Source organism: Anomaloglossus baeobatrachus, unplaced genomic scaffold (assembly GCF_048569485.1).
Source record: "Anomaloglossus baeobatrachus isolate aAnoBae1 unplaced genomic scaffold, aAnoBae1.hap1 Scaffold_2577, whole genome shotgun sequence".
Classification (NCBI taxonomy): domain Eukaryota; kingdom Metazoa; phylum Chordata; class Amphibia; order Anura; family Aromobatidae; genus Anomaloglossus; species Anomaloglossus baeobatrachus.
This window is the reverse complement of record NW_027442133.1, coordinates 68,298-94,318: the sequence shown is the minus strand read 5'-3', so window position 1 is coordinate 94,318 and position 26,021 is coordinate 68,298. Positions and strand designations below refer to the sequence as shown.

Here is a 26,021-nt window from a genome sequence, read left to right as displayed (position 1 = left end):
GGCTGTGAGGATGGGACGCGAGGGGCTGTGAGGATGGGACGCGAGGGGCTGTGAGGATGGGACGCGAGGGGCTGTGAGGATGGGACGCGAGGGGCTGTGAGGATGGGACGCGAGGGGCTGTGAGGATGGGACGCGAGGGGCTGTGAGGATGGGACGCGAGGGGCTGTGAGGATGGGACGCGAGGGGCTGTGAGGATGGGACGCGAGGGGCTGTGAGGATGGGACGCGAGGGGCTGTGAGGATGGGACGCGAGGGGCTGTGAGGATGGGACGCGAGGGGCTGTGAGGATGGGACGCGAGGGGCTGTGAGGATGGGACGCGAGGGGCTGTGAGGATGGGACGCGAGGGGCTGTGAGGAGGGGACGCGAGGGGCTGTGAGGAGGGGACGCGAGGGGCTGTGGTGAGGGGACGCGAGGGGCTGTGGTGAGGGGACGCGAGGGGCTGTGGTGAGGGGACGCGAGGGGCTGTGGTGAGGGGACGCGAGGGGCTGTGGTGAGGGGACGCGAGGGGCTGTGGTGAGGGGACGCGAGGGGCTGTGGTGAGGGGACGCGAGGGGCTGTGGTGAGGGGACGCGAGGGGCTGTGGTGAGGGGACGCGAGGGGCTGTGAGGAGGGGACGCGAGGGGCTGTGAGGAGGGGACGTGAGGGGCTGTGAGGATGGGATGTGAGGGGCTGTGAGGATGGGATGTGAGGGGCTGTGCGGATGGGGAGAGGGGCTGTGGTGAGGGGCTGTGAGGAGGAGCTGTGGTGAGGGGCTGTGAGGAGGGGATGTGAGGAGGGGCTGTGAGGAGGGGATGTGAGGGGCTGTGAAGAGGGGATGTGAGGGGCTGTGAGGAGGGGATGTGAGGGGCTGTGAGGAGGGGATGTGAGGAGGGGATGTGAGGGGCTGTGAGGATGGGATGTGAGGGGCTTTGAGGATGGGATGTGAGGGGCTTTGAGGATGGGATGTGAGGGGCTTTGAGGATGGGATGTGAGGGGCTGTGAGGATGGGATGTGAGGGGCTGTGAGGATGGGATGTGAGGATGAGATGTGAGGGGCTGTGAGGATGAGATGTGAGGGGCTGTGAGGATGGGATGTGAGGGGCTGTGAGGATGGGATGTGAGGGGCTGTGAGGATGGGATGTGAGGGGCTGTGAGGATGGGATGTGAGGGGCTGTGAGGATGGGATGTGAGGGGCTGTGAGGATGGGATGTGAGGGGCTGTGAGGATGGGATGTGAGGGGCTGTGAGGATGGGATGTGAGGGGCTGTGAGGATGGGATGTGAGGGGCTGTGAGGATGGGATGTGAGGGGCTGTGAGGATGGGATGTGAGGGGCTGGGAGGATGGGATGTGAGGGGCTGGGAGGATGGGATGTGAGGGGCTGGGAGGATGGGATGTGAGGGGCTGGGAGGATGGGATGTGAGGGGCTGGGAGGATGGGATGTGAGGGGCTGGGAGGACGGGATGTGAGGGGCTGTGGGGATGGGATGTGAGGCTGGGGTGAGGGGCTGTAAGCAGTGGCATAACTAGAGTTTGATGCAAAGTCCAAAGTTCAGACCTGGGCCCTCTCTCCACATACACTGACACTCGGGGTACAGGATAATGATGCTGACACTTGGCTCTTACCCACAGCACCCAGATTTCCCATGATCTGAAATCCCTTTATCAGCACCCAGCTTTCCTATGTTCTGATATCCATCTTCTCCTCGGCACCCAGCTTCCCCTTGCTCTGCTATACATCTTTCCCTCAGCACCCAGCTTTCCCATATCAGAGCATGGGAAACCTGGGTGCTGAGAGAAGTTGTATAGCAGAGCATGGGAAAGCTGGGTGCTGAGGGAAAGAGCCTTTTTCCCTCAGCACAAAACGTTCCCATCCCGATTGTATCTTTGTCCCCCCTTGTATATAGTTCTCCAAATACAATAATGGCCCCAACATAGCCTTCCAAATAGTATAAAGGGTCCCACATAACCCTTCATATATTAGAATACACTTCCATAGTCCTCCATGTATTATAATGCATTTCCCATAGTTCTCCATGCATTATAATGCACCCCATAGTACTCAATATATAATACTGCGCCACATAGTCCTCCATATATTATAATGCACCCCCATAGTCCTCCATGTATAAAGTAGCCTTCCAATTATTATAATGAATTTCTCATAGTTCTCCATATATTATAATTCACCCCATAGTACTCCATATATTATACTGCACAACCTAGTCCCCAATGTTATATAATGCACCCCCATAGTCCATGTATAAGGAAGGCTCCATAGTCCTCCATATATTATAATGTAGCCCCCATAGTCCTCTATATATATTATAATGCAACCCCATAAAACGTCATATTGTATTATGCAGCCCCATACTCCTCCATGTATAATGCACCCCTATATTCCATGTATAAGGTGTCCATCATTTTGTATTATACAGCCCCCCCAGACCTCCATATTTAATAATGCAGCCAGCCTCCCCAGTCCTCCATGTATAATAGTGCAGCCAGCCTCTCCAGGCCTCCATGTATAATGTAGCAGCCAGCCTCTCCAGGCCTCCATTTATAACAATGCACCCAGCTTCGCCAGGCCTCCATGTATAATATAGCAGCCATCCTCTCCAGACCTCCATCTATAATAATGCAGCCAGCCTCCCCAGTTCTCCATGTATAATAATGTATCCAGCCTCCCCAGTCCTCCATGTATAATACAGCCAGCCTCCCCAGGCGTCGATGTATAAAATGGCAGCCAGCCTCCCCAGGCCTCCATGTATAATAATGCAGCTAGCTTCCTCAGGCCTCCATGTATAATAATGCAGCCAGCCTCCCCAGGCCTCCATGCATAATAATGCAGCCAGCCCTCCATGTATAATAATGCAGCCAGCCTCCCCAGACCTCCATGTATAATAATGCAGCCTGCCTTCCCAGACCTCCATCTATAATAATGCAGCCAGCCTCGCCAGTCCTCTATGTATAATAATGAATCCAGCTTCTCCAGGTTTCCATGTATAGTAATACAGCCAGCCTCCCCAGGCCTCCATGTATAATATAGCAGCCAGCCTCTCCAGGCCCCCATGTATAATGTAGCAGCCAGCCTCTCCAGGTATAATAGTGCAGCCTCCCCAGACCTCCATGTATAATGCAGCCTCTCCAGGCCTCCATGTATAATGCAGCCTCTCCAGGCCTCCATGTATAATGCAGCCTCTCTAGGCCTCCATTTATAATGCAGCCTCTCCAGGTCTCCATGTATAATGCAGCCTCTCCAGGCCTCCATGTATAATGCAGCCTCTCCAGGCCTCCATGTATAATGCAGCCTCTCCAGGCCTCCATGTATAATGCAGCCTCTCCAGGCCTCCATGTATAATAATGCAGCCTCTCCAGGCCTCCATGTATAATAATGCCGCCTCTCCAGGCCTCCATGTAGAATAATGCAGCCTCTCCAGGCCTCCATGTGTAATAATGCAGCCTCCCCAGGCCTCCATGTATAATAATGCAGCCTCCCCAGACCTCCATGTATAATAATGCAGCGTCTTCAGGCCTCCATGTATAATAATGCAGCCTCCCCAGACCTCCATGTATAATGCAGCCTCTCCAGGCCTCCATGTATAATAATGCAGCCTCCCCAGACCTCCATGTATAATAATGCAGCCTCCCCAGACATCCATGTATAATAATGCAGCCTCTCCAGGCCACCATGTATAATAATGCAGCCTCCCAAGACCTCCATGTATAATAATGCAGCCTCCCCCAGGCCTCCATGTAGAATAATGCAGCCTCTCCAGGCCTCCATGTGTAATAATGCAGCCTCCCCAGGCCTCCATGTATAATAATGCAGCCTCCCCAGACCTCCATGTATAATAATGCAGCGTCTCCAGGCCTCCATGTATAATAATGCAGCCTCCCCAGACCTCCATGTATAATGCAGCCTCTCCAGGCCTCCATGTATAATAATGCAGCCTCCCCAGACCTCCATGTATAATAATGCAGCCTCCCCAGACCTCCATGTCTAATGCAGCCTCTCCAGGCCTCGATGTATAATAATGCAGCCTCCCCAGGCCTCCATGTATAATAATGCAGCCTCCCCCAGGCCTCCATGTATAATAGTGCAGCCTCCCCAGACCTCCATGTATAATGCAGCCTCTCCAGGCCTCCATGTATAATGCAGCCTCTTCAGGCCTCCATGTATAATTGAGCCTGCCCAGACCTCCATGTATAATAATGCAGCCTCCCCAGACCTCCATGTATAATGCAGCCTCTCCAAGCCTTTATGTATAATGCAGCTTCTCCAGGCCTCCATGTATAATGCAGCCTCTCCAGGCCTCCATGTATAATGCAGCCTCTCCAGGCCTCCATGTATAATAATGCAGCCTCTCCAGGCCTCCATGTATAATAATGCAGCCTCTCCAGGCCCCCATGTATAATAATGCAGCCTCTCCAGGCCTCCATGTATAATAATGCAGCCTCTCCAGGCCTCCATGTATAATAATACAGCCTCCCCAGGCCTCCATGTATAGTAATGCAGCCTCCCCAGGCCTCCATGTATAGTAATGCAGCCTCCCCAGGCCTCCATGTATAGTAATGCAGCCTCCCCAGGCCTCCATGTATAATGCAGCCTCTCCAGGCCTCCATGCATAATGCAGCCTTCCGAAGCCTCTGGCCACCGTGTACTCACTATTAAAAACAAAAAAACAAGTATCGCTCTCTCTTCCTTCCACTGCTGCTCGTCCTCCCCTTTCCTCGTTCTCCCGGTGCTGCGGTCGGCGTCCTCCCGTCCAGCGCTATGTGGACTCAACACAGCAGTCGCACGGGAGTGATGTCACCGCGCAGGCACAGGGGGAGAATGATGATGTAGAGCACGACACCAGCCACGCTATGCTTCATCATTACTGTGCGCGGTGACGGGGGAGTCGCCGCAGCCGCTGACACCAGGCAGGGGGCCCTGGTGCCGCCGCCGACACCAGGCAGGGGGGCCTGGTGTCGGCGACAGCACCGGGTCATATTGCGGCCACGTGGTCTGTGACAGATCAGTGCAGCTCCTCTCTCAATGACAGGAGCTGGATGCTGATCTGCCTGGCGGACGCCGGGCCCCTAACCTCCCAGGCCCGGTTGCAATGGCGACTGCTGCGACCGCGGTAGTTACGCCTCTGGCTGTGAGGCTGGGTTGAGGGGCTGTGAGGCTGGGTTGAGGGGCTGTGAGGCTGGGTTGAGGGGCTGTAAGGCTGGGTTGAGGGGCTGTAAGGCTAGGTTGAGGGGCTGTGAGGCTGGGGTGAGGGGCTGTGAGGCTGGGGTGAGGGGTTATGAGGCTGGGGTGAGGGGCTGTGAGGCTGGTTTGAGGGGCTGTGAGGCTGGGGTGAAGGGCTTTGGTGAGGGGATGTGAGGCTGGGGTGAGGGGCTTTGGTGAGAGGCTGTGAGGCCGGGGTGAGGGGCTGTGAGGCTGTAAATATGTAATACACTATGTAATATAGATTACATTAGATTACAAATATATATATATATATATATATATATATATTACATGCATACACACTATGTAATAAACTATGTAAGTGACAAAAAACAGTTTTCAACAAAAACATACTAAATAACATTTGTGCAGTCTATGAATTTGTTCTAAGAAATAGAATTGCCTCCTTCATAGATGGCCTCAAATTTGACCTATTGATTTTAAGGCTAGAGAACAACCTCTCTTCACTAACTTCGGTTGGAGGCAAAGCCGTAACCACATGGGCAACATCTCTAACAATTTCCGGGTATTAATGGGAACCTGTCACCAGTTTGTTGGTGTATAAGCTGCGGCCACCACCACCGGGCTCCTATATACAGCATTCTAACATGCTGTATATAAGAGCCCAGGCCGCTGTGACAACATAAAAAACACTTACCTAACGGTTGCGCGGTTGGCCATATGGGCGTCTCTGTTGTCCGGTGCGGGCGCCTCCTCTTTCGGCCATATTCGTCCTCTTTCTAAAGCCTGCGTGCATGACGCGTCTACGTCGTACACACTCACGAGTCCTGCGAAGGCGCACTATAATACTTTGATCTGCCCTGCTCAGGGCAGATCAAAGTGCGCCTACTCAGGACCCGAATGCCAGCGAGTGTGTATGACGTTGGATGCGTCATGCATCGCGGCTTCAGAAGATGAAAGACGAAGATGGCCGAAAGAGGCGGCGCTGGCATCAGACAATGGAGACGCCCATTTGGCCAACCGCGTCACCGTTAGGTAAGTATTTATAAACTGTTTTTTATGTTCTCACAGCGGCCTGGGCTCTTCTATACAGCATGTTAGAATGTTGTATATAAGAGCCCGGCGGTGGTGGCCGCAGCTTATAGGGCAAAAAAGTGGTGACAGGTTCCCTTTAAGGAATTGTCTCATATACAGTCTGTTTTGATGAATGGTTGAATTTTTCTATTTTTTTGAGAGCAAGTGAAAAAGTTTGCTAAAATATGGTCAATCTCCTGCTATAGGAGACGGAGTGAAATCTTTTTCCTTGCGGCAATGCTTTGCCTGCTCCATGTCATCCAAATACTTGTCAAAGTTAAACTCCTCATCTGATGAGGATGAAGATATGGCAGCAGTAGCACTGTCAGGACCCAAGTCCTCTTGCACCTGGCAGTCCTGTAGCCACTCATCCTAACTGCTACCTCACTCAAAGCTTCTTTTCCTTTAGTAAGCTGTTGATCATCAAGCAGTATACGATGACTGGGGTCCACATAAACAGCTGCCAGAAAAAAAATTATTTCCAATAGGTGTGTCTCTCTCCGTTTCATTGTAGCAGAAATACCATCTGCGATTAAACCACCTGTTTGGGAGAGGCAAAATAGCAAGGTCTTCCACTCCCTTATGAAAATTTCAGGAGTTAAATTCTCAGCTTGTAATTTTTTAGTCACGGTAAATGGGTGATAAAGCAATTGCTTCAATTCAGCCACCTGTGTCCATTGACCTTCATTTAGGGTTACCTGAGGGTTCACCATAGCTATAAGAAACTGTTTTAGTTCAAGCAATCGCTCAATCATTAAATAAGTGCTGCCCCACCGACTGGCTTTGACAATTGCTCCTTTCCCAGCACATCTCTTCAAGATGGAATCAATTTTAGGGGTTCTGGCGGGAATAACCAATTTCCTCACTTTTCCAATCAGATTTCCAGCATGCCCCTCTTGCAAACTATCTCTTATTGCCAGCTGCAGCGTGTGCACAACACAGCGCATGTGATGAATATGAAAGTGTTTTGAAGCAGCTTCAACAAGATCATCTAATCCTAAAGTATCATTTTGTTGTTCTTCTGTTGTAATATCTGTTTGTTCCTCAGTTACATGAACAGCGCTGTGGCTCTATCTCACACATACTGAATCCTAAATGTTCTTCTAGCTGTTGTTCATTACTCTCATTCATCAGTGTAATTGTACTTATCATGTTTGAAGCATTGTCCGTTACAATAGCAAGAACCTGTTCTTTTTTGAGTTCGTAATCTTGCAGAACGTTTTCCACTAAGGCCTGGAGAAACTGGCTGGTGGGATGAGCTTTAGTATCTTTTATTGCCAGTGTCTTGGTAACAATTTCTTTGTTGTCACAAACATATCGAACATTGATGACAAAATAATTCACTCTGTGACGTGTGCAGGCATCCATTTTAAGAAACATGAGGTGTCTTTTTAAGATCTTCCTTTTGTTTAAGGGCTTCTTCAATCACTAATTTTCTAATACTTTCTCTTTCCAGAGAAACACCAAGTTTGCGGGCCATTTCTTCATTAAGAGCTGTAAAAGCTGGTTGTGCAAATAATGATAATGGTACACTGTCCTTCACAAGAAGCTGTATGAGCTGTCTTTTAAACATCTGCTGTCATTGTTACAGTAACTTTGTAACTTCCAAAATATCTTGTTAATGATGTTTGAGATGTTCTTTCCTCCACCTTTGGCAGGAAGTGCTGGGCACTGGTTACTTGGTGCTGCTGTTATCTTTCTCAATCACGGCTTTGAAAATGTCTGGGTGGAAGCGTTGTAAATGTCTTTTTAGATTGGAAGGTCTTGTAGGAGCATTCTTATCACTGTCTGAGTATGCACTGATTTTGGCATCATAGCATTTGTTTTCATCTGGGTCACTTGTCACTGGGTCACATTGACACAAAATATTTTTCATCTTGAGTCACTGTGAAATGCTCAAATACAGCTGACTTCATAGGGAGCTTCTTAGACATTTTGTAATCATATAAATTAACTCTCAAAATAATTTTGTCCTATAAAAAAATAATTTATATTATAATTCCAGCAACAACAGGGAACCATGTACAGTGGGGAAAATAAGTATTTGATACATTAACAATTTTGAAAGTTTTCCCACCTACAAAGAATGGAGAGGTCTATAATTGTACACTTCACCTGTGAGAGACAGAATCTAAAAAAATCCTATAAATATTTGCATTTTATTGCATGAAAAAATACGTCTTTGATACAATAGAAAAACAGAACTTAATATTTGGGACAGAAACCTTTGTTTGCAATTTCAGAGGTCAGACGTTTCCTGTGGATTCTGTTTCTCTCAGTTGAAGTGTACATAAGAAAAATCAGACCTCTCCATTCTTTGTAGGTGGGAATCGACAGTGTATCAAATACTTGTTTTCCCCACTGTATAATTTTAGATAGAAATAAAACAAACTTTGCATAAATCAATAGTACAGATGACAAATATAGTTTGTAAAATATGTCATTATATACTTTACTTTGAATTTCCAATCTCAGGCTTTTCTTAGGTACAGCTCACTAAATGTTTCACATCAGATTGCTTCAGTCTATAAAGAGGGGAGGAGGGAGGGAGCAAGTTTGTTGTGTATCATACTCCAGGAGCAAAGAAACTGATAACAGACCTAATAACTTGATGTTTTGGCTTCTATACCTATATAAGCCCTCATCAATCCTGTTGCTGTATTTTCCCTGTACAGTTAGGTCCAGAAATATTTGGACAGTGATACAAGTTTTGTTATTTTAGCTGTTTACAAAAACATGTTCAGAAATACAATTATATATATAATATGGGCTGAAAGTGCACACTCCCAGCTGCAATATGAGAGTTTTCACATCCAAATCGGAGTAAGGGTTTAGGAATCATAGCTCTGTAATGCATAGCCTCCTCTTTTTCAAGGGACCAAAAGTAATTGGACAAGGGACTCTAAGAGCTGCAATTAACTCTGAAGGCGTCTCCCTCGTTAACCTGTAATCAATGAAGTAGTTTAAAGGTCTGGGGTTGATTACAGGTGTGTGGTTTTGCATTTGGAAGCTGTTGCTGTGACCAGACAACATGCGGTCTAAGGAACTCTCAATTGAGGTGAAGCAGAACATCCTGAGACTGAAAAAAAAGAAAAAATCCATCAGAGAGATAGCAGACATGCTTGGAGTAGCAAAATCAACAGTCAGGTACATTCTGAGAAAAAAGGAATTGACTGGTGAGCTTGGGATCTCAAAAAGGCCTGGGCGTCCACGGATGACAACAGTGATGGATGATCGCCGCATACTTTCTTTGGTGAAGAAGAACCCATTCACAACATCAACTGAAGTCCAGAACACTCTCAGTGAAGTAGGTGTATCTGTCTCTAAGTCAACACTAAAGAGAAGACTCCATGAAAGTAAATACAAAGGGTTCACATCTAGATGCAAACCATTCATCAATTCCAAAAATAGACAGGCCAGAGTTAAATTTGCTGAAAAACACCTCATGAAGCCAGCTCAGTTCTGGAAAAGTATTCTATGGACAGATGAGACAAAGATCAACCTGTACCAGAATGATGGGAAGAAAAAAGTTTGGAGAAGAAAGGGAACGGCACATGATCCAAGGCACACCACATCCTCTGTAAAACATGGTGGAGGCAACGTGATGGCATGGGCATGCATGGCTTTCAATGGCACTGGGTCACTTGTGTTTATTGATGACATAACAGCAGACAAGAGTAGCCGGATGAATTCTGAAGTGTACCGGGATATACTTTCAGCCCAGATTCAACCAAATGCCGCAAAGTTGATCGGACGGCGCTTCATAGTACAGATGGACAATGACCCCAAGCATACAGCCAAAGCTACCCAGGAGTTCATGAGTGCAAAAAAGTGGAACATTCTGCAATGGCCAAGTCAATCACCAGATCTTAACCCAATTGAGCATGCATTTCACTTGCTCAAATCCAGACTTAAGACGGAAAGACCCACAAACAAGCAAGACCTGAAGGCTGCAGCTGTAAAGGCCTGGCAAAGCATTAAGAAGGAGGAAACCCAGCGTTTGGTGATGTCCATGGGTTCCAGACTTAAGGCAGTGATTGCCTCCAAAGGATTCGCAACAAAATATTGAAAATAAAAATATTTTGTTTGGGTTTGGTTTATTTGTCCAATTACTTTTGACCTCCTAAAATGTGGAGTGTTTGTAAGGAAATGTGTACAATTCCTACAATTTCTATCAGATATTTTTGTTCAAACTTTCAAATTAAACGTTACAATCTGCACTTGAATTCTGTTGTAGAGATTTCATTTCAAATCCAATGTGGTGGCATGCAGAGCCCAACTCGCGAAAATTGTGTCACTGTCCAAATATTTCTGGACCTAACTGTATATTGTATGTATATTGTATAGAAGCTATCCTCCCAAATGTACATGAACTCATAGAAAAAACAATCATCCAGCATATAGAGAGAACATACAGTATACTGGACTATTGATTTATGCACAGTTTATTGAAAATTTAAATATGCTTTAAGAAGTAATGACCTTAATCTTGTTATCCTGTTCAGTCTAGCAATTCTGAGATGAGTGCAGCCTTCCTTCCTTCTGAGTGTGTTTACCTTTAACCCTTGCCTGTAGAGGAGGAGCTTCACTCGTGCTCAAGTGCAGCACAGACTTATCTCAGCTAAGACAAAGCCTAGATCTTCAGGCTACATACATTCACACACAGCGTTTTTGCAGATCCGTTTTTTTTTAAGTAACTCTGGGCATCCCAACAAAGTCAATGGGTATCATGATATGACATTCAGACACAGCGTTTTGTGGGGATCCGTTTTTTGGCTCAAAAATGGATCCTCACAAACAGTGAGCATGTCAGTTTGTGGTGTTTTTCTAATCTGCTTTTGCTATTGAAAACATTATCTATGAACTCAAATACCTTTCAGGTGATACGTTTTTTTAAAAAGCTGATCTGCTTTTTCAGCTGAAAAACGGATCCTTAAAAAACACAGCAAAAACGCTGTGTGTGAATGTAGCCTTAGATCAGGAATAGAACAGCCACACTCCACAGCCCTGCAGGACACGAGAGAGACATGAGGTAATAGAGGGACAAGAGACGAGAGAGAGACAGGAGGTAATAGAGGGATAGGAGACGAGAGAGAGACAGGAGGTAATAGAGCAGGGGTGGGGAACCTCTGGCCCGCCATGACCTTTTATGCGGCCCGCCATGACCTTTTATGCGGCCCCCGGGCAGATTCCCGGGGCTGGCAGTGCTCTGGCCACCGCTGTGGTCTTGCCGGCCCTTTAAGTCTTCACATGCGCTGCTTGCATGCACCAATGAGCTCTTTCGCTGGCAGGTGCCAGCGTGCTCAGGACTGACTTTGTGGGCGGGTTTAGCGTCCCACAGCAGCTTCACCATTTCCAGCATTGTGCCGCCCGCTCTCCACCCCTTCTCCCGTGCACTGTGCTCCAATCAGTGCTGTGTGCCACCTGCTCTCTTCCCCTTCTTCGCTGCAGCGTGCAGCTCCAAGGGCTGTGTGCTGCCGCTCCCTGGCACTGTGTGCCACCCGCTCTCTGCCCCTTCTCCGGTGCAGCTCCAAGTGCTGTTGCTCCCCGGCGCTGTGTGCTGCCCCTTCTCCGGTGCAGCGTGCCCCCTGCAGTGCTGTGTGCAGACTCCCCAGCAATGTGGATCACCCCCACTGTTGAGTTCTCTCCAGTGTTCCGTACCACCCCAAGTGCAGTGTACCCCCTAGTGACGTCTGTGCTCTGCAAGTGCTGTCTGTGCCCCCCAGTCTCCTCTTAGTGATGTCTGTGTGCCCCCCCCTTAGTGATGTCTGTGTAACCCCCCTTAGGGATGTCTGTGTGCCCCCCCCTTAGTGATATCTGTGTGCCCCCCCCCCTTAGTGATATCTGTGTGCCCCCCCCCTTAGTGATGTCTGTGTGCCCCCCCCTTAGTGATGTCTGTGTGCCCTCCCTTAGTGATGTCTGTGTGCCGCCACCAAGTGATGTCCGTGCCCCCCCTAGTGCTCTTTGTGCCCCCCTAGTGATGTGTGTGTTCCCCCAGTGCCATCTGTGCCCCACAGCAATGCTTATGCCTCCCTGTGACCTAGTAATGTGTGTTCCCCAGCATCTCCTGTTATTTATATGCTCCCAGCCCTTCCTGTCATAGATATGCCCCAGCGTCTCCTGTGATGTGTATGCCCCAACCCCTCCTGTGATATATACATCACACACTGGGGTATATACATCACATTGGAAATGCTGGGGCTGTATATATCACAGGAGGGGCTGGGGGCATATACCTCACAGGAGGGGCTGGGGGCATATATACCTCATAGGAGAGGCTGAAAGCATATACATCACAGGAGGGGGCTGGGGGCATATACATCACAGGAGGGGGCTGGGAGCATATACATGTCCCAGCTCCTCGTGTGATGTATGTGCCCCCAGTGTCTTCTGTCATGTATATACAGCAGTCCCAGCGTTTCCTATGTGATCTATATGCCAACAGCCACTTCAGTGATGTATGTGTCTCCTGTGATTTATATACACCAGTCCCTGTGTCTGTTGTGTGATGTATATAGTCTACCAATTTTATTATCACAAAGAGTTGCCTGCGCTCCAGACCGTGACAAACCTGGAAAAGAGAGAAGCAACATAAGTATCATCGAACATCAGAGCCACACAAAAGAGAAGCAGCTCCGTCCACCACAATAAGGGTGAGTTAACTAACTGTTTGACCAAATATATTTGGTTCATTTTCACATTGATAATTTTGTGAGGCCCCCCTGAAGGTTGGCAGAAATTTCCAAATGGTCCCCGGCAGTAAAAAGGTTCCCCACCCCTGTAATAGAGGGACAGGAGACGAGAGAGAGACAGGTGGTAATAGAGGGACAGGAGACGAGAGAGAGACAGGAGGTAATAGAGGGACAGGAAACGAGACAAAATTAAAGAGCGAGAGACAGGAGGTAAAAGGTAAATTTTTGAATGTAGGTGGGAATATGGTGAATAATATTACATCAAAACAATGCACAATTGCCCCTTCACGACATGGAGGTAATAGGAGACTACAGACTCTCCCTACAGGTCTCAACAGAGAGTTCAATTGTCCTGGGTGACATCTTTTCCAATTGATACGGTATACGATACTATTTACTTGATTTGCATCCATTTCCCCCCACCCCGATCCCTATCTTTCCCTTTTCCCAGGTCTAATCTGGTTATTGGAACCATTTGGTTTCTTTATAGATTTTGCTGCAATTTATCTTTTTGTATAATTTCTTTTCTTTCTAATCTTCTCTTTTCTAATTTTTGTTATCTCCACTCTCTTTTCAGTACATTTCTGCTCTTATATATAATATATATTTGTTCTTTATATTGTCCTTCTTAGTCCTTACTTCAGCTATCTTTATTGTACAGATATTGCCCCACTTCCGTCCTGTTGCTCCTCCTTTCTTGGCCGCACTTCCTGTGCTATTCCTTATACACATTCCATGCCCCACTTCCTGCTGCTCCAGCTTTGTCACTTCCAGTTAGCGCCCTTTTACACCCCTCCCCTCTCAGGCTGACACACATGGCTGAGCAGCACACACACTGCCGAGCAGCACACACACACTGCCATTCCTCTGAGGTAAGTGCATGATATTTGTGATATTTGGGACATGTGGATTTTCTCCGTACCCGTTACTTATTGCAGTCTTTATATACTGATGGTCTCTTTCCATCTTTACTTTTTGTTTGTTCTATTTCCCATGCTAGCCACTATATATATATATATATATATATATATATATATATATATATATATATATATATATATATATATATATATATATATATATATAAATAAGTATATATGTTTATAAGCCTGTCTGTGTATGTGTGGAATCCTGCCTATATATGTGCATCTGTATATAAGCCTTGACAAGCTTCAAAAGGAACCTGAAGACCCACCTCTTCCGACAAGCCTCCAACCTGCCGTAACCCTCAGTCTGATGCAGCGCCGCACAATCAGCTCTACCCTCACCTACTGTATCCTCACCTATCCCTTGTAGACTGTCAGCCCTCGCAGGCAGGGACCTCTATCCTCCTGTACCTGTCTGTGTCTTGTATTGTTTATGATTATTGTACTTGCCCTGTTATGTATACCCCTTTCACATGTAAAGCGCCATAGAATTGATGGCGCTATAATAATAAATAATAATAATAATAATAAGCCAGGATGTATGCCTACAGTTAATGTCTCCCATGGCATGTATAAACACCAGTCTTTGTGTATCATGTGTGAGGTATACAACATAATATAGTATGGTGCTGGGTATATATAGTATATAATGTAGAGTTGTGTGTATATAGTGTAGAGATGTTTATATAGTTTGGTCCTGTGTATATATTGCGGAATCCACACTACAGTATATACACTGGCACATCTCTACACTATGTAGTATATACACAGCTCCACAGTATATAGTGTTGAGCTGTGTATATAATGGCTTGCAGCTTATATTTTGGAGCTGAGTATATGTGTCCTGTCTTATATACATGGTGCAACTCTGAGTATCTGCATAGCTCTATATATATGTTTATAAAATTTCTAGCTGTACTACCCGGCATTGCCCAGGATAGTAACTGTCTCTCTGGCGCTCTCCCTCTCTCCAAGTCTCTGTCTCTCTATCTCTGTCTGTCTCTCTCTGTCTGTCCTATCTCTCTGTCCTGTCTCTATTTCTGTCTGTTTGTCTCTGTCTCGCTCTCTGTCTGTCTATCTCTGTCTATCTCTGTCTCTCTCTGTCTGTTTGTCTCTGTCTAACTCTATGTCTCTCTGTATTGCTCTGTGTGTCTCTGTGTGTCTGTCTGCCTTTCTCTGTCTGCCTGTCTCTGTCTGCCTCGCTCTGTCTGCCTCGCTCTGTCTGCCTCGCTATGTCTGCCTCGCTATGTCTGCCTCGCTATGTCTGCCTCGCTATGTCTGCCTCGCTCTGTCTGCCTCGCTCTGTCTTTCTCGCTCTGTCTGTGTCTCTCTCTGCGTCTCTCTGCCTCTCTGCCTCTGTCTATCTTTCTCTTTCTGTCTCTGTCTCTCTTTCTGTCTCTTTCTCTGTCTCTCTCTCGGTGTCTCTCTTTCTCTGTCTCTCTTTCTCTGTCTCTCTTTCTCTGTCTCTCTCTTTCTCTATCTCTCTCTTTCTCTGTCTCTCTCTTTCTCTGTCTCTCTCTTTCTCTCTGTCTCTCTTTCTCTCTCTCTTTCTCTCTGTCTCTCTCTTTCTCTCTGTCTCTCTCTTTCTCTCTGTCTCTTTCTCTCTGTCTCTCTCTCTGTCTCTCTCTGCCTCTATCTTTCTCTTTCTGTCTGTCTCTCTTTCTGTCTCCCTCTCTGTCTCTCTGTGTGTCTCTCTCTCTGTCTGTCTCTCTCTCTACCTCTGTCTATCTTTCTCTCTCTGTCTCTCTGTCTGTCTGTGTCTGTCTGTGTCTGTCTGTGTCTGTCTGTGTCTGTCTGTGTCTGTCTGTGTCTGTCTGTGTCTGTCTGTGTCTGTCTGTGTCTGTCTGTGTCTGTCTGTGTCTGTCTCTGTCTGTCTGTGTCTGTCTCTGTCTGTCTCTGTCTGTCTCTGTCTGTCTCTGCCTGTCTCTGTCTCTCTTTCTGTCTGTCTCTTTCCCTGTCTACAGAAAAGCAAAATCCACAGGGAAAATAGTTGCATATTGATTATTTGCGTATAAATCTAGGAGTCTAATGCACCATTGATAGCAACTTATTGACTCTATCTATATCTATATATATATATATATATATATATATATATATATATATATATATATATATAGATATATATATATATACATATACACACACTGGACAGGTCACAATTGGAACAACCAAAATGAAAGCAAAAAGAAAAACGACCAGACGTCCTGATTGCAGGTGAAAAAAAGATATATTTGATCAAATAAGCTTGATACACCATGTGATTAAAACCAACAAGAAAAACGGGTTACTGGCATAGTCACGGTCCTCAAAATATTGATGGCTATATAGGGTAGTCTGACATAGGTACCATTGAAATTAATAATACATCCAGATAACGTATATAAATAATAGGTTTAAATAATGCAGGAACACTATCATCAAGTCAAGTCATCATATATATATAATATATAGTATTCTGTATATTTTCTCTGAGATAAATTGGTATTTCGATTGTCCAATCTTGATGATAGTGTTCCTGCACTATTTAAATCTATTATTCATATACGTTATCTGGATTTATTATTAATTTCAGTGGTACCTATATCAGACTGCCTATATGGCCACCAATGTTTTGAGGACCGTGACTGTGCCAGGAACCCCTGTTTTTCTTGTTCTTTTTAATCACATGGTGTATCAACCTTATTTGATCAATAAATATATATTTTTTTCACCTGCAATCAGGACGTCTGGTCGTTTTTCTTTTTGCTTTCATTTTGCATCTTTCCCTGTCTGTCTTTTTCCCTGTCTGTCTCTTTCCCTGTCTGTCTGTCTCTTTCCCTGTCTGTCTCTTTCCCTGTCGGTCTGTCTCTTTCCCTGTCTGTCTGCCTCTTTCCCTGGCTGGCTGCCTGCCTCTTTCCCTGGCTGGCTGCCTGCCTCTTTCCCTGGCTGGCTGCCTGCCTCTTTTCCTGGCTGGCTGCCTGCCTCTTTTCCTGGCTGGCTGCCTGCCTCTTTTCCTGGCTGCCTGCCTGCCTCTTTTCCTGGCTGCCTGCCTGCCTCTTTTCCTGGCTGCCTGCCTGCCTCTTTTTTTTTTTTAAATTCTTTATTTTTAAGTGAAAACCTTCAACATAACATAATACAGTTCTTATGACCAATCAGGCCAATTTGCACTACAATACATATATCATTAACAAGATGCCAAACGGGAAATATATATTTGTATCTTGCTGAATCACGTTCCTTCATATATCTCCTCCCGGGTTCCTGATAAGTCTAGGTTCCACCACATTTTTGCTTTAATACAGATTCACATTAAAACAGATAACGAAGGTGACTCACAAATACATGTGAAACAAGAAAGATAGAAAGGCTAGAGAAGAAAGAGAAGTTATTAGGCAATCAGTGTGAGAAGAATAGAAAAGTAGGAAGAAAAATGGGAGGGGGAGGGGAAGAGAGGGGGGGGGAGAGAGGGAGGAAATCGGGGGGGGGGGGGGTAGGGAGGGGAATTCAGCTAAGTGTTGCAAACTGCGGTTCCATCGGTAGCCACATCGCCCCCCACCAGGACGCTATATTCCTCTGAATGTTGGAAGTCCAACCATTCTCGCCAAGTGGACCAGAATTTCTCATATGTATCATGCAGCGAGGAGGTTAAATCCTCCATGTACATGAGGTCATTGACCTTATTGATCCATTGGACCAACGTGGGAGGGGTCGTGCTCCTCCATCTTTCAGGTATGCATACTCTCGCAGCCATAATAAGGAATTTCCTCAAAGAATTCTTATAGGTTTTTTTCAGGGACCCCACAGTGATGCAATAGGGCAGCAGCAGGTCCCAGCTCCTCGTCATTGCCAGTAACCTGGCGAATGGTGTCGGACACTCCCTTCCAGAAGGGCCGGATCGCCTCACACCCCCAAAACACATGTAAAATGTTACCCTCTGCTGTGCCACATCTCCAACATGTGGGGTCTACTGTTGGAAACATGACATGTAACCTGGAGGGTACTCTGTACCATCTGGATAACAGTTTATAGCTAGCCTCCTGGAACCTGGAGCTGATGGAAGATGTGTGTGCCAATCTGAAGATCCGTTCCCACTGTATTGGTGTCAGCTGGATACCCAAATCACATTCCCATTGTGAAGCAAACGGGGGAAGTTGTTGGTCAGGGGACGAAGACAAAAGTGAATAAACCACTGAAAGCAAATGTCGTATTGTGCCTGAACCCATACACAATTTTTCAAACTGTGTCTTAGGACGTTGAAAGTGGGTCCTAGCTGGGAGACTACTGAAAAAATGCGTCAATTGTAAGCATCTCCATAGACCCAGTGGGATGGGATCCTGTCTAACCCCCAAACCCTCCACCTGCGGCCAGTTGTCCCGAATCCCAAAGTCTTCCACCCGGTCCACCCCGCCCCGAACCCATGCCTGAAATACTGGGTCTGTTCTACCTGGTTCAAAAGCAGGATGGCTCAAGATCGGTGTCAGGCTCGAGTGTCTGGGTATCAACTCCGATTGCACCTTCCCAGTATTGCAGTATGTCACGGTTGGTCCGATAGTTGGATGTGATTTCAATCTTGCAGGGACCTCAGAGAGTACCCACGGTAATTTGTTGAGGGGTATTGGGGAAAAGGACTGCTCTATCTGTACCCACGCCTTCTGAGACCCGTTCCTGCACCAGTCAATCATTCTAGTAAGATGCCCAGCTAAGTGATATCTTCTTATATCTGGCAACCCAATCCCCCCACCCCCCTTGGTCCTGTGTAAGATAGCTCTTTTTATGCGTGCCGATTTACCTCCCCAAATGAACGAAGACTGAATGGATTCCAGAGATTTGAAGAATCCAGACGGTATTTTGATTGGGAGCGCCTGTAACAGGTAAAGAATTCTGGGTAGGACATTCATTTTATATATCTGGCATCTGCCAAACCAGGAGAATAATAATTTCCCCCATCTGTCACAGTCTTTCCTGATACTAGATAACAGAGATGGGAAGTTCTGTGAGTAAAGTAGACCCAAGTCACTGGTCAGACGTACCCCCAGGTAATTTAGGGATTGGGCTGCCCATCGAAAACTAAACGATGTTTTCAACTCTTCCACTTCTTTAAAAGTAAGATTTATGTTGAGCGCCTCAGATTTTGTGAAATTTATCTTAAAGTTTGATAGGCTGGAGAATTTCTGAAACTCCCTCATTAAGTTTGGGAGCGAAATCCTTGGTGCCGAAACGAAAAACAGAAGATCATCCGCATATGCAGCTACTTTATGTGTTGCCTGGCCAACCCCAATGCCTGTAATATCAGAATTGGCTCGTACATGTCTGAGGAAGGGTTCTAGCGTCAGGATGAAGATTAGCGGAGACAATGGGCATCCTTGCCGGGTGCCGTTAGATATTTTAAATGGGTCGGACAGAATCCCATTTACCCGGACTCTTGCCGAGGGTACCGAGTATAAAGACATGATCCAATTCATCATGCCGCGTCCCAACCCAAGACAACCGAGCGTGGCTTCCATAAAGGTCCAGTCTACTCTGTCGAAAGCCTTTTCGGCATCTGTTGACAGAAGCATAGACGGTAGACCCCCCATTTTAGCTTTATGTATCAGATTAATGGCCTTAACAGTATTATCCCGTGCCTCACGGCCCGCCATGAAGCCCGCCTGATCTGGATGAATTATTGAAGAAAGAAAAGGAGCCAACCTGTTCGCTAAGATCCTGCCTGCCTCTTTTCCTGGCTGCCTGCCTGCCTCTTTTCCTGGCTGCCTGCCTGCCTCTTTTCCTGGCTGGTTTCCTGGCTGGCTGCCTGCCTCTTTTCCTGGCTGGCTGCCTGCCTCTTTTCCTGGCTGGCTGCCTGCCTCTTTTCCTGGCTGGCTTCCTGCCTCTTTTCCTGGCTGGCTTCCTGCCTCTTTTCCTGGCTGGCTTCCTGCCTCTTTTCCTGGCTGGCTGCCTGCCTCTTTTCCTGGCTGCCTGCCTGCCTCTTTTCCTGGCTGCCTGCCTCTTTTCCTGGCTGGCTGCCTGCCTCTTTTCCTGGCTGGCTGCCTGCCTCTTTTCCTGGCTGGCTGCCTGCCTCTTTTCCTGGTTGGCTGCCTGCCTGTTTCCCTGGTTGGCTGCCTGCCTGTTTCCCTGGCTGGCTGCCTGCCTGTTTCCCTGGCTGGCTGCCTGCCTGTTTCCCTGGCTGGCTGCCTGCCTGTTTCCCTGGCTGGCTGCCTGCCTGTTTCCCTGGCTGGCTGCCTGACTCTTTTCCTGGCTGGCTGCCTCTTTTCCTGGCTGGCTGCCTCTTTTCCTGGCTGGCTGGCTGCCTCTTTTCCTGGCTGGCTGCCTGCCTCTTTTCCTGGCTGGCTGCCTGCCTCTTTTCCTGGCTGGCTTCCTGCCTCTTTTCCTGGCTGGCTGCCTGCCTCTTTTCCTGGCTGGCTGCCTGCCTCTTTTCCTGGCTGGCTGCCTGCCTCTTTTCCTGGCTGGATGCCTGTCTCTTTTCCTGGCTGGATGCCTGTCTGTTTTCCTGGCTGGCTGCCTGCCTCTTTTCCTGGCTGGCTGTCTGCCTCTTTTCCTGGCTGGATGCCTGTCTCTTTTCCTGGCTGGCTGCCTGCCTTTTTTCCTGGCTGGCTGCCTGCCTCTTTTCCTGGCTGGCTGTCTGCCTCTTTCCCTGGCTGTCTGTCTCTGTCAGTCTCTCTACCAATATCATATTACCTCACACATAGAGCTTCTTATAGTAAGAATGTCCTCCGTTGCCTATAGCAACCAATCACCACTCATATTAAAGGGAACCTGTCACCAGTTTTGGGGCCTATAAGCTGCGGCCACCACCAGTGCGCACTTATATACAGCATTCTAACAGGCTGCTGTGTAGAGCATAAAAAAACATTTAATAATACTCACCTAGAAAGTCGCTCCAGTGCAGACTAGTTGGATGGGTGGTGCTGTTCTCCGGTACCGGCGCCTCCTGTTTTGGCCATCTTTGTTCTCCTTCTTTTGAAGCTGGCGTGCATGACGCGTTCTACGTCATACACACTCGCTGGCACTGAGGTCCTGCGCAAGACTTCAATACCGGCCTGTGTGCATGACGTATGGCACGTTATCCACGCCTGCTTCAGAAGAAGGACTAAGATGGCTGAAAGAGGAGGCACCGATACTGGAGAACAACGCCACCCATCCAACTAGTCTGCACTGGAGCGACTTTCTAGGTGAGTGTTATTAAAAAAATTTTATGTTCTACACAGTGGCCTGGGCTCTTATATACAGCATTCTAACATGCTGTATATAAGAGCCCACTGGTGGTGGCCGCAGCTTATAGGCCCCAAAACTGGTGACAGGTTCCCTTTAAATACCTGTAGCTTCCAGCTCAATTGACTTTAATGTAAGTTTTTTGGCAAATAACTGTAAAGCGCAGGGTTAAAATTTCCCCTCAAAATATAGTATGACGTTCCCTGAGTCAAATGAGGTATCTGTGTAAGATTTTGTGATTGTAATATATATATCATGCCAATACAAGTGTTATGGGTGCATGTGTAACATCGGACTGGTCTCGGTTGACATCCAAGAGCAGTGTAATGTATGCAGAGATGGAGAAAATGGAGAAATTAATCTCTCCATCTTCTCCATCTTCTCCGCTCCTCTGATCTGATTCCAGCATGTGAGAGAATCACATCACAGTGAATGATACTCTGCTCACGCTCGCAGCAAAGACTAAACCTAGTGTCATTAATATATTGCATCCAATGCTTTCTACTAGTGTGACCCCGATCTTATTCTGTATATACACACCACAGAGTATCACTTCTCCTGTCCTGTGTACTGGGTGTAATCCTCAGTATCTGTATTATTCTGTGTGCATGTGTGTGTGAGTGGGTGTGTGTATAATATATAATACCGTATTTTTCGGACTATAAGACGCACCGGACCATAAGACGCACCCTTGTTTTAGAGGAGGAAAATAGGAAAATAGAATTTTAAGAAAAAATTGTGGTCATGACACGTTGTTATGGGGCAAGGATCTGCTGCTGACACTATTATGGGGGTAATGTTTCCAAATTCTCTACTAAGGTACCCCATCCTGGTAATGATCCTCCTGCCTTGTGTATATATATATATGTCCCTCATTCTAGTATAGCCACATCTTGCTATATACGCCATCATCCTGCTCATATACGCCATCATCCTGCTCATACCCCCATAATCTGCTCATATACCCTCATCATCCTGCTCATATACCCCCATCATCCTGCTCATATACCCCCATCATCCTGCTCATATACCCCCCATCATCCTGCTCATATACCCCCCATCATCCTGCTCATATACCCCCCATCATCCTGCTCATAAACCCCCCATCATCCGTCTCATATACCCCCCATCATCCGTCTCATATACCCCCCATTATCCTGCTCATATACCCCATTATCCTGCTCATATACCCTATCATCCTGCTTATATAGCCCCATCATCCTGCTCATATACCCCCATCATCCTGCTCATATACCCTATTATCCTGCTCATATACCCCCATCATCCTGCTCATATACCCCCATCATCCTGCTCATATACCCCCATCATCCTGCTCATATACCCCCATCATCCTGCTCATATACCCCCATCATCTGCTCATATACCCCCATCATCCTGCTCTTATACCCCCATCATCCTGCTCATATACCCCCATCATCCTGCTCATATACCCCCATCATCCTGCTCATATACCCCCATCATCCTGCTCATATACCCCCATCCTGCTATATGTCCTGCATCCTGTGGCACACAAAAAAAAAAACCGTTTACACTCGCCTTTCCTCGCTCCACGCAGCATCGCTCCTCCTCTTGTCTGTGCCGGCAGCACTGTGTGGAGCCGGCCACGATCCCGGTAGCACCGCGATGTCCTTCTGTCTGTGCCGGCGCGGCTGTGTGGACACGTGCGCACAGCGATGACGTCATCGCTGTGAACACCGCTAGTCTCCACACAGTGTGGCCGGCAGACAGGAAGAGATCGCGGTGCTGCAGGGGAACAGTGAGTACATTGATTCACTGCACCCCGCGCTGATGATGATGCACGGGGAGCAGTGAATACAGCCGCACATGATCACTCCAGGCTGTAGTTGCCAGGGGTGATCATGCGGCTGGCTGTTGTTTACTATGCTCGTGTCCCCACCCATCATCCCACCCACCTGTCAGCACCGGCTTCAGCGCTGAGAGATGGGCGGGAAGATGGGCGTGCATATGTAATGAGCGGGCCCATGTGGTCAAGGCAGGCGCTGCTGCAGCCTGCTCGTGCCCCCGATGACCCGCTCCACCGCACACCCTCATTCCCCGCAGCCCTACATTCAGACCATAAGACGCACCCCCCACTTTCCCCCAACATTTGGGGAGAAAAGAGTGCGTCTTATAGTCTGAAAAATACGGTGTGTGTGTATGTACATATATATATATATATATATATATATATATATATATATATTATAGATGCACAGTACAGACCAAAAGTTTGTACATACCTCATTCAAAGAGTTTTATTTATTTCCATGACTCTGAAAATTGTAGATTCACATTGAAGGCATCAAAACTATGAATTAACATGTGTAGAATGGAATACTTAACAAAAAAGTGTGAAACAACTGAAGATATGTCTTATATTCTAAGTTCTTCACAGTAGCCACCTTTTGCTTTGATTACTGCTTTGCACACTCTTGGCATTATCTTGATGAGCTTCAAGAGGTAGTCACCGAACATGGCTTTCACTTCACAGGTGTGCCCTCTCAGGTTTAATAAGTGGAATTTCTTGCCTTGTAAATGATGTTGGGACCATCAGTTGTGTTGTGCAGACATCTGGTGGAAACACAGCTAATAGTCCTACTGAATAGACTATTAGCTGCTTTTTTCTTGCCATAATACAAATTCTAAGTAAAGAAAAACGAGTGGCCATCATTACTTTAAGAAATGAAGGTCAGTCAGTCCGAAAAATTGGGAAAACTTTGAAAGTGTCCCCAAGTGCAGTGGCAAAAACCATCAAACGCTACAAAGAAACTGGCTCACATGAGAACTACCAAGGAAAGGAACACCAAGAGTCACCTCTTCTGTGGAGGATAAGTTTATCCGAGTCACTAGCCTCAGAAATCGCAGGTTATCAGCAGCTCAGATTAGAGACCAGGTCAATGCCACACAGAGTTCTAGCAGCAGACACATCTCTAGAACAACTGTTAATAGGAGACTTTGTGCAGCAGGCCTTCATGGTAAAATAGCTGCTAGGAAACCACTGCTAAGGACAGGCAACAAGCAGAAGAGACTTGTTTGGGCTAAAGAACACAAGGAATGGACATTAAACCAGTGGAAATCTGTGCTTTGGTCTGAGGAGTCCAAATTTGAGATCTTTGGATCCAACCACCGTGTCTCTGTACGACGCAGAAAAGGTGAATGGATGGACTCTACATGCCTGGTTCCCACTGTGAAGCATGGAGGAGGAGGTGCGATGGTGTGGGGGGCTTTGCTGGTGACACTGTTTGGGATTTATTCAAAATTGAAGGCATACAGAACCAGCATGGCTACCACATCATCTTGCAGCGGCATGCTATTCCATCTGGTTTGCGTTTAGTTGGACCATCATTTATTTTTCAATAGGATAATGACCCCAAACACATCTCCAGGCTGTGTAAGGGCTATTTGACTAAGGAGAGTGATGGGGTGCTACGCCAGATGACCTGGCATCCACAGTCACTAGACCTGAACCCAATCGAGATGGTATGGAGTGAGCTGGACCGCAGAGTGAAGGCAAAAGGGCCAACAAGTGCTAAGCATCTCTGGGAACTCCTTCAAGACTGTTGGAAAACCATTTCCGGTGACTACCTCTTGAAGCTCATCAAGAGAATGCCAAGAGTGTGCAAAGCAGTAATCAAAGCAAAAGGTGGCTACTTTGAATAACCTAGAATATAAGACATTTTCATTTTTCACACTTTTTTGTTAAGTATTTCATTCCACATGTGTTAATTCATAGTTTTGATGCCTTGAATGTGAATCTACAATTATCAGTCATGAAAATAAAGAAAACTCATTTAAAGTGCGTGCTGTATATGGGGGTATATGGAGTGGAGGTTGTATATGAGGGTATATCAGGTGCAGGCTGTATATGGGGTGCGGGCTGTATATGGGGTGCGGGCTGTATATAGGGTGCGGGCTGTATATGGGGCTATATGGGTTTCTGGCAGTATATGGGGGTGCAGACTGTTGTATTACATTTATGTTTGGGTGGGAGGATCGTTGGCAAAATATACCTCGTGGCTTCTTCCCTGATCTTTCCTGACCCTACAACTGGATCTTGGCTCTGACATCTCATATTGGTCTGCAAATATTTAATATGTCATGTGTGCATCATGTTCAATTTATAAAATAAAAAAGAGGACAGGAGTCATGAGAAATGTCATTGCATTGTAATAGGATTCCTGTGACTGTTTGTTATTTTCTTATTGTGTCTGGGAATTGCATTTCCTCGCAGTCCCACATCACAATCCAGAGGTGCAGGGAGAACATCAACAGAAAACGCCATAAAATGCAATTATCCGAATCCTCACCTGGAGGCGACTTTAGATGGGGGGATGAGCAACAAAGGACAGGTCTTAAGAATGTGTGTATGACTTTCCAATCAAATGGAAGACTTGTTTCTGCTTCCCCCCCCCCATACCCCCACTCACAAGAGTAGTGTGAGAAAACCTATGGACACACGGACGGTGGTTGTAACCCAAAATGAAAACCAGTAGAAAAATCTAGGACTGGTTGTACGCCGTAGGGACTGGAGTTGGACGCGAGACGAGTATGCAGTCCAATGTGGCAGATCCGATAGCGTCGCTACTCCCTGTTGCTGGGAGGACGTGGAACTGCACGGGGACTGGACTGACTCTCACAGACGGCTCCGTTGTGCTAGGCCGGGCAGTGGCAGGAGGACAGGGAGCATCCATAATAATAACAGCTGAGGTGAACTTAGAGGAAATGCGGCTGTTGATGTTTGATACTAATGAAGCGTACTATGAGATGTGCCCGTTACTTCTCGTGTAAAGTTGCCTTCCAGAAACTGTGTAGTAAAGAACTGTTGTGTAATGGTTAGCACACATGGCGAGTAATACTGAGCGAATGTGATAAAAATCGCATTCCACTGGGACCAATATTATTGTATGGGCCCACTTCCATGAGCAATTGTTTTCTCAGCCCTAATCGAACCAAGAAAACAG

The 26,021-nt window shown here is 46.9% G+C and overlaps 1 protein-coding gene across 2 annotated transcripts in view; it reads left to right on the top strand.

Annotated features, from left to right (window-relative positions):
* The window catches only part of LOC142263434 (uncharacterized), a 151,970-nt gene that overhangs the window by 92,407 nt on the left and 33,542 nt on the right, over positions 1-26,021 (top strand). Inside the window, exon 4 of one of the 2 annotated variants that reach the window (XM_075332215.1) lies at positions 18,147-18,151. In XM_075332215.1, the coding sequence (XP_075188330.1) occupies positions 18,147-18,151 (5 nt within the window). Of the gene's footprint in view, positions 1-13,711; positions 13,795-18,146; positions 18,152-26,021 lie in introns of those variants that run through there. The other variant, XM_075332214.1, reaches the window with a different exon arrangement.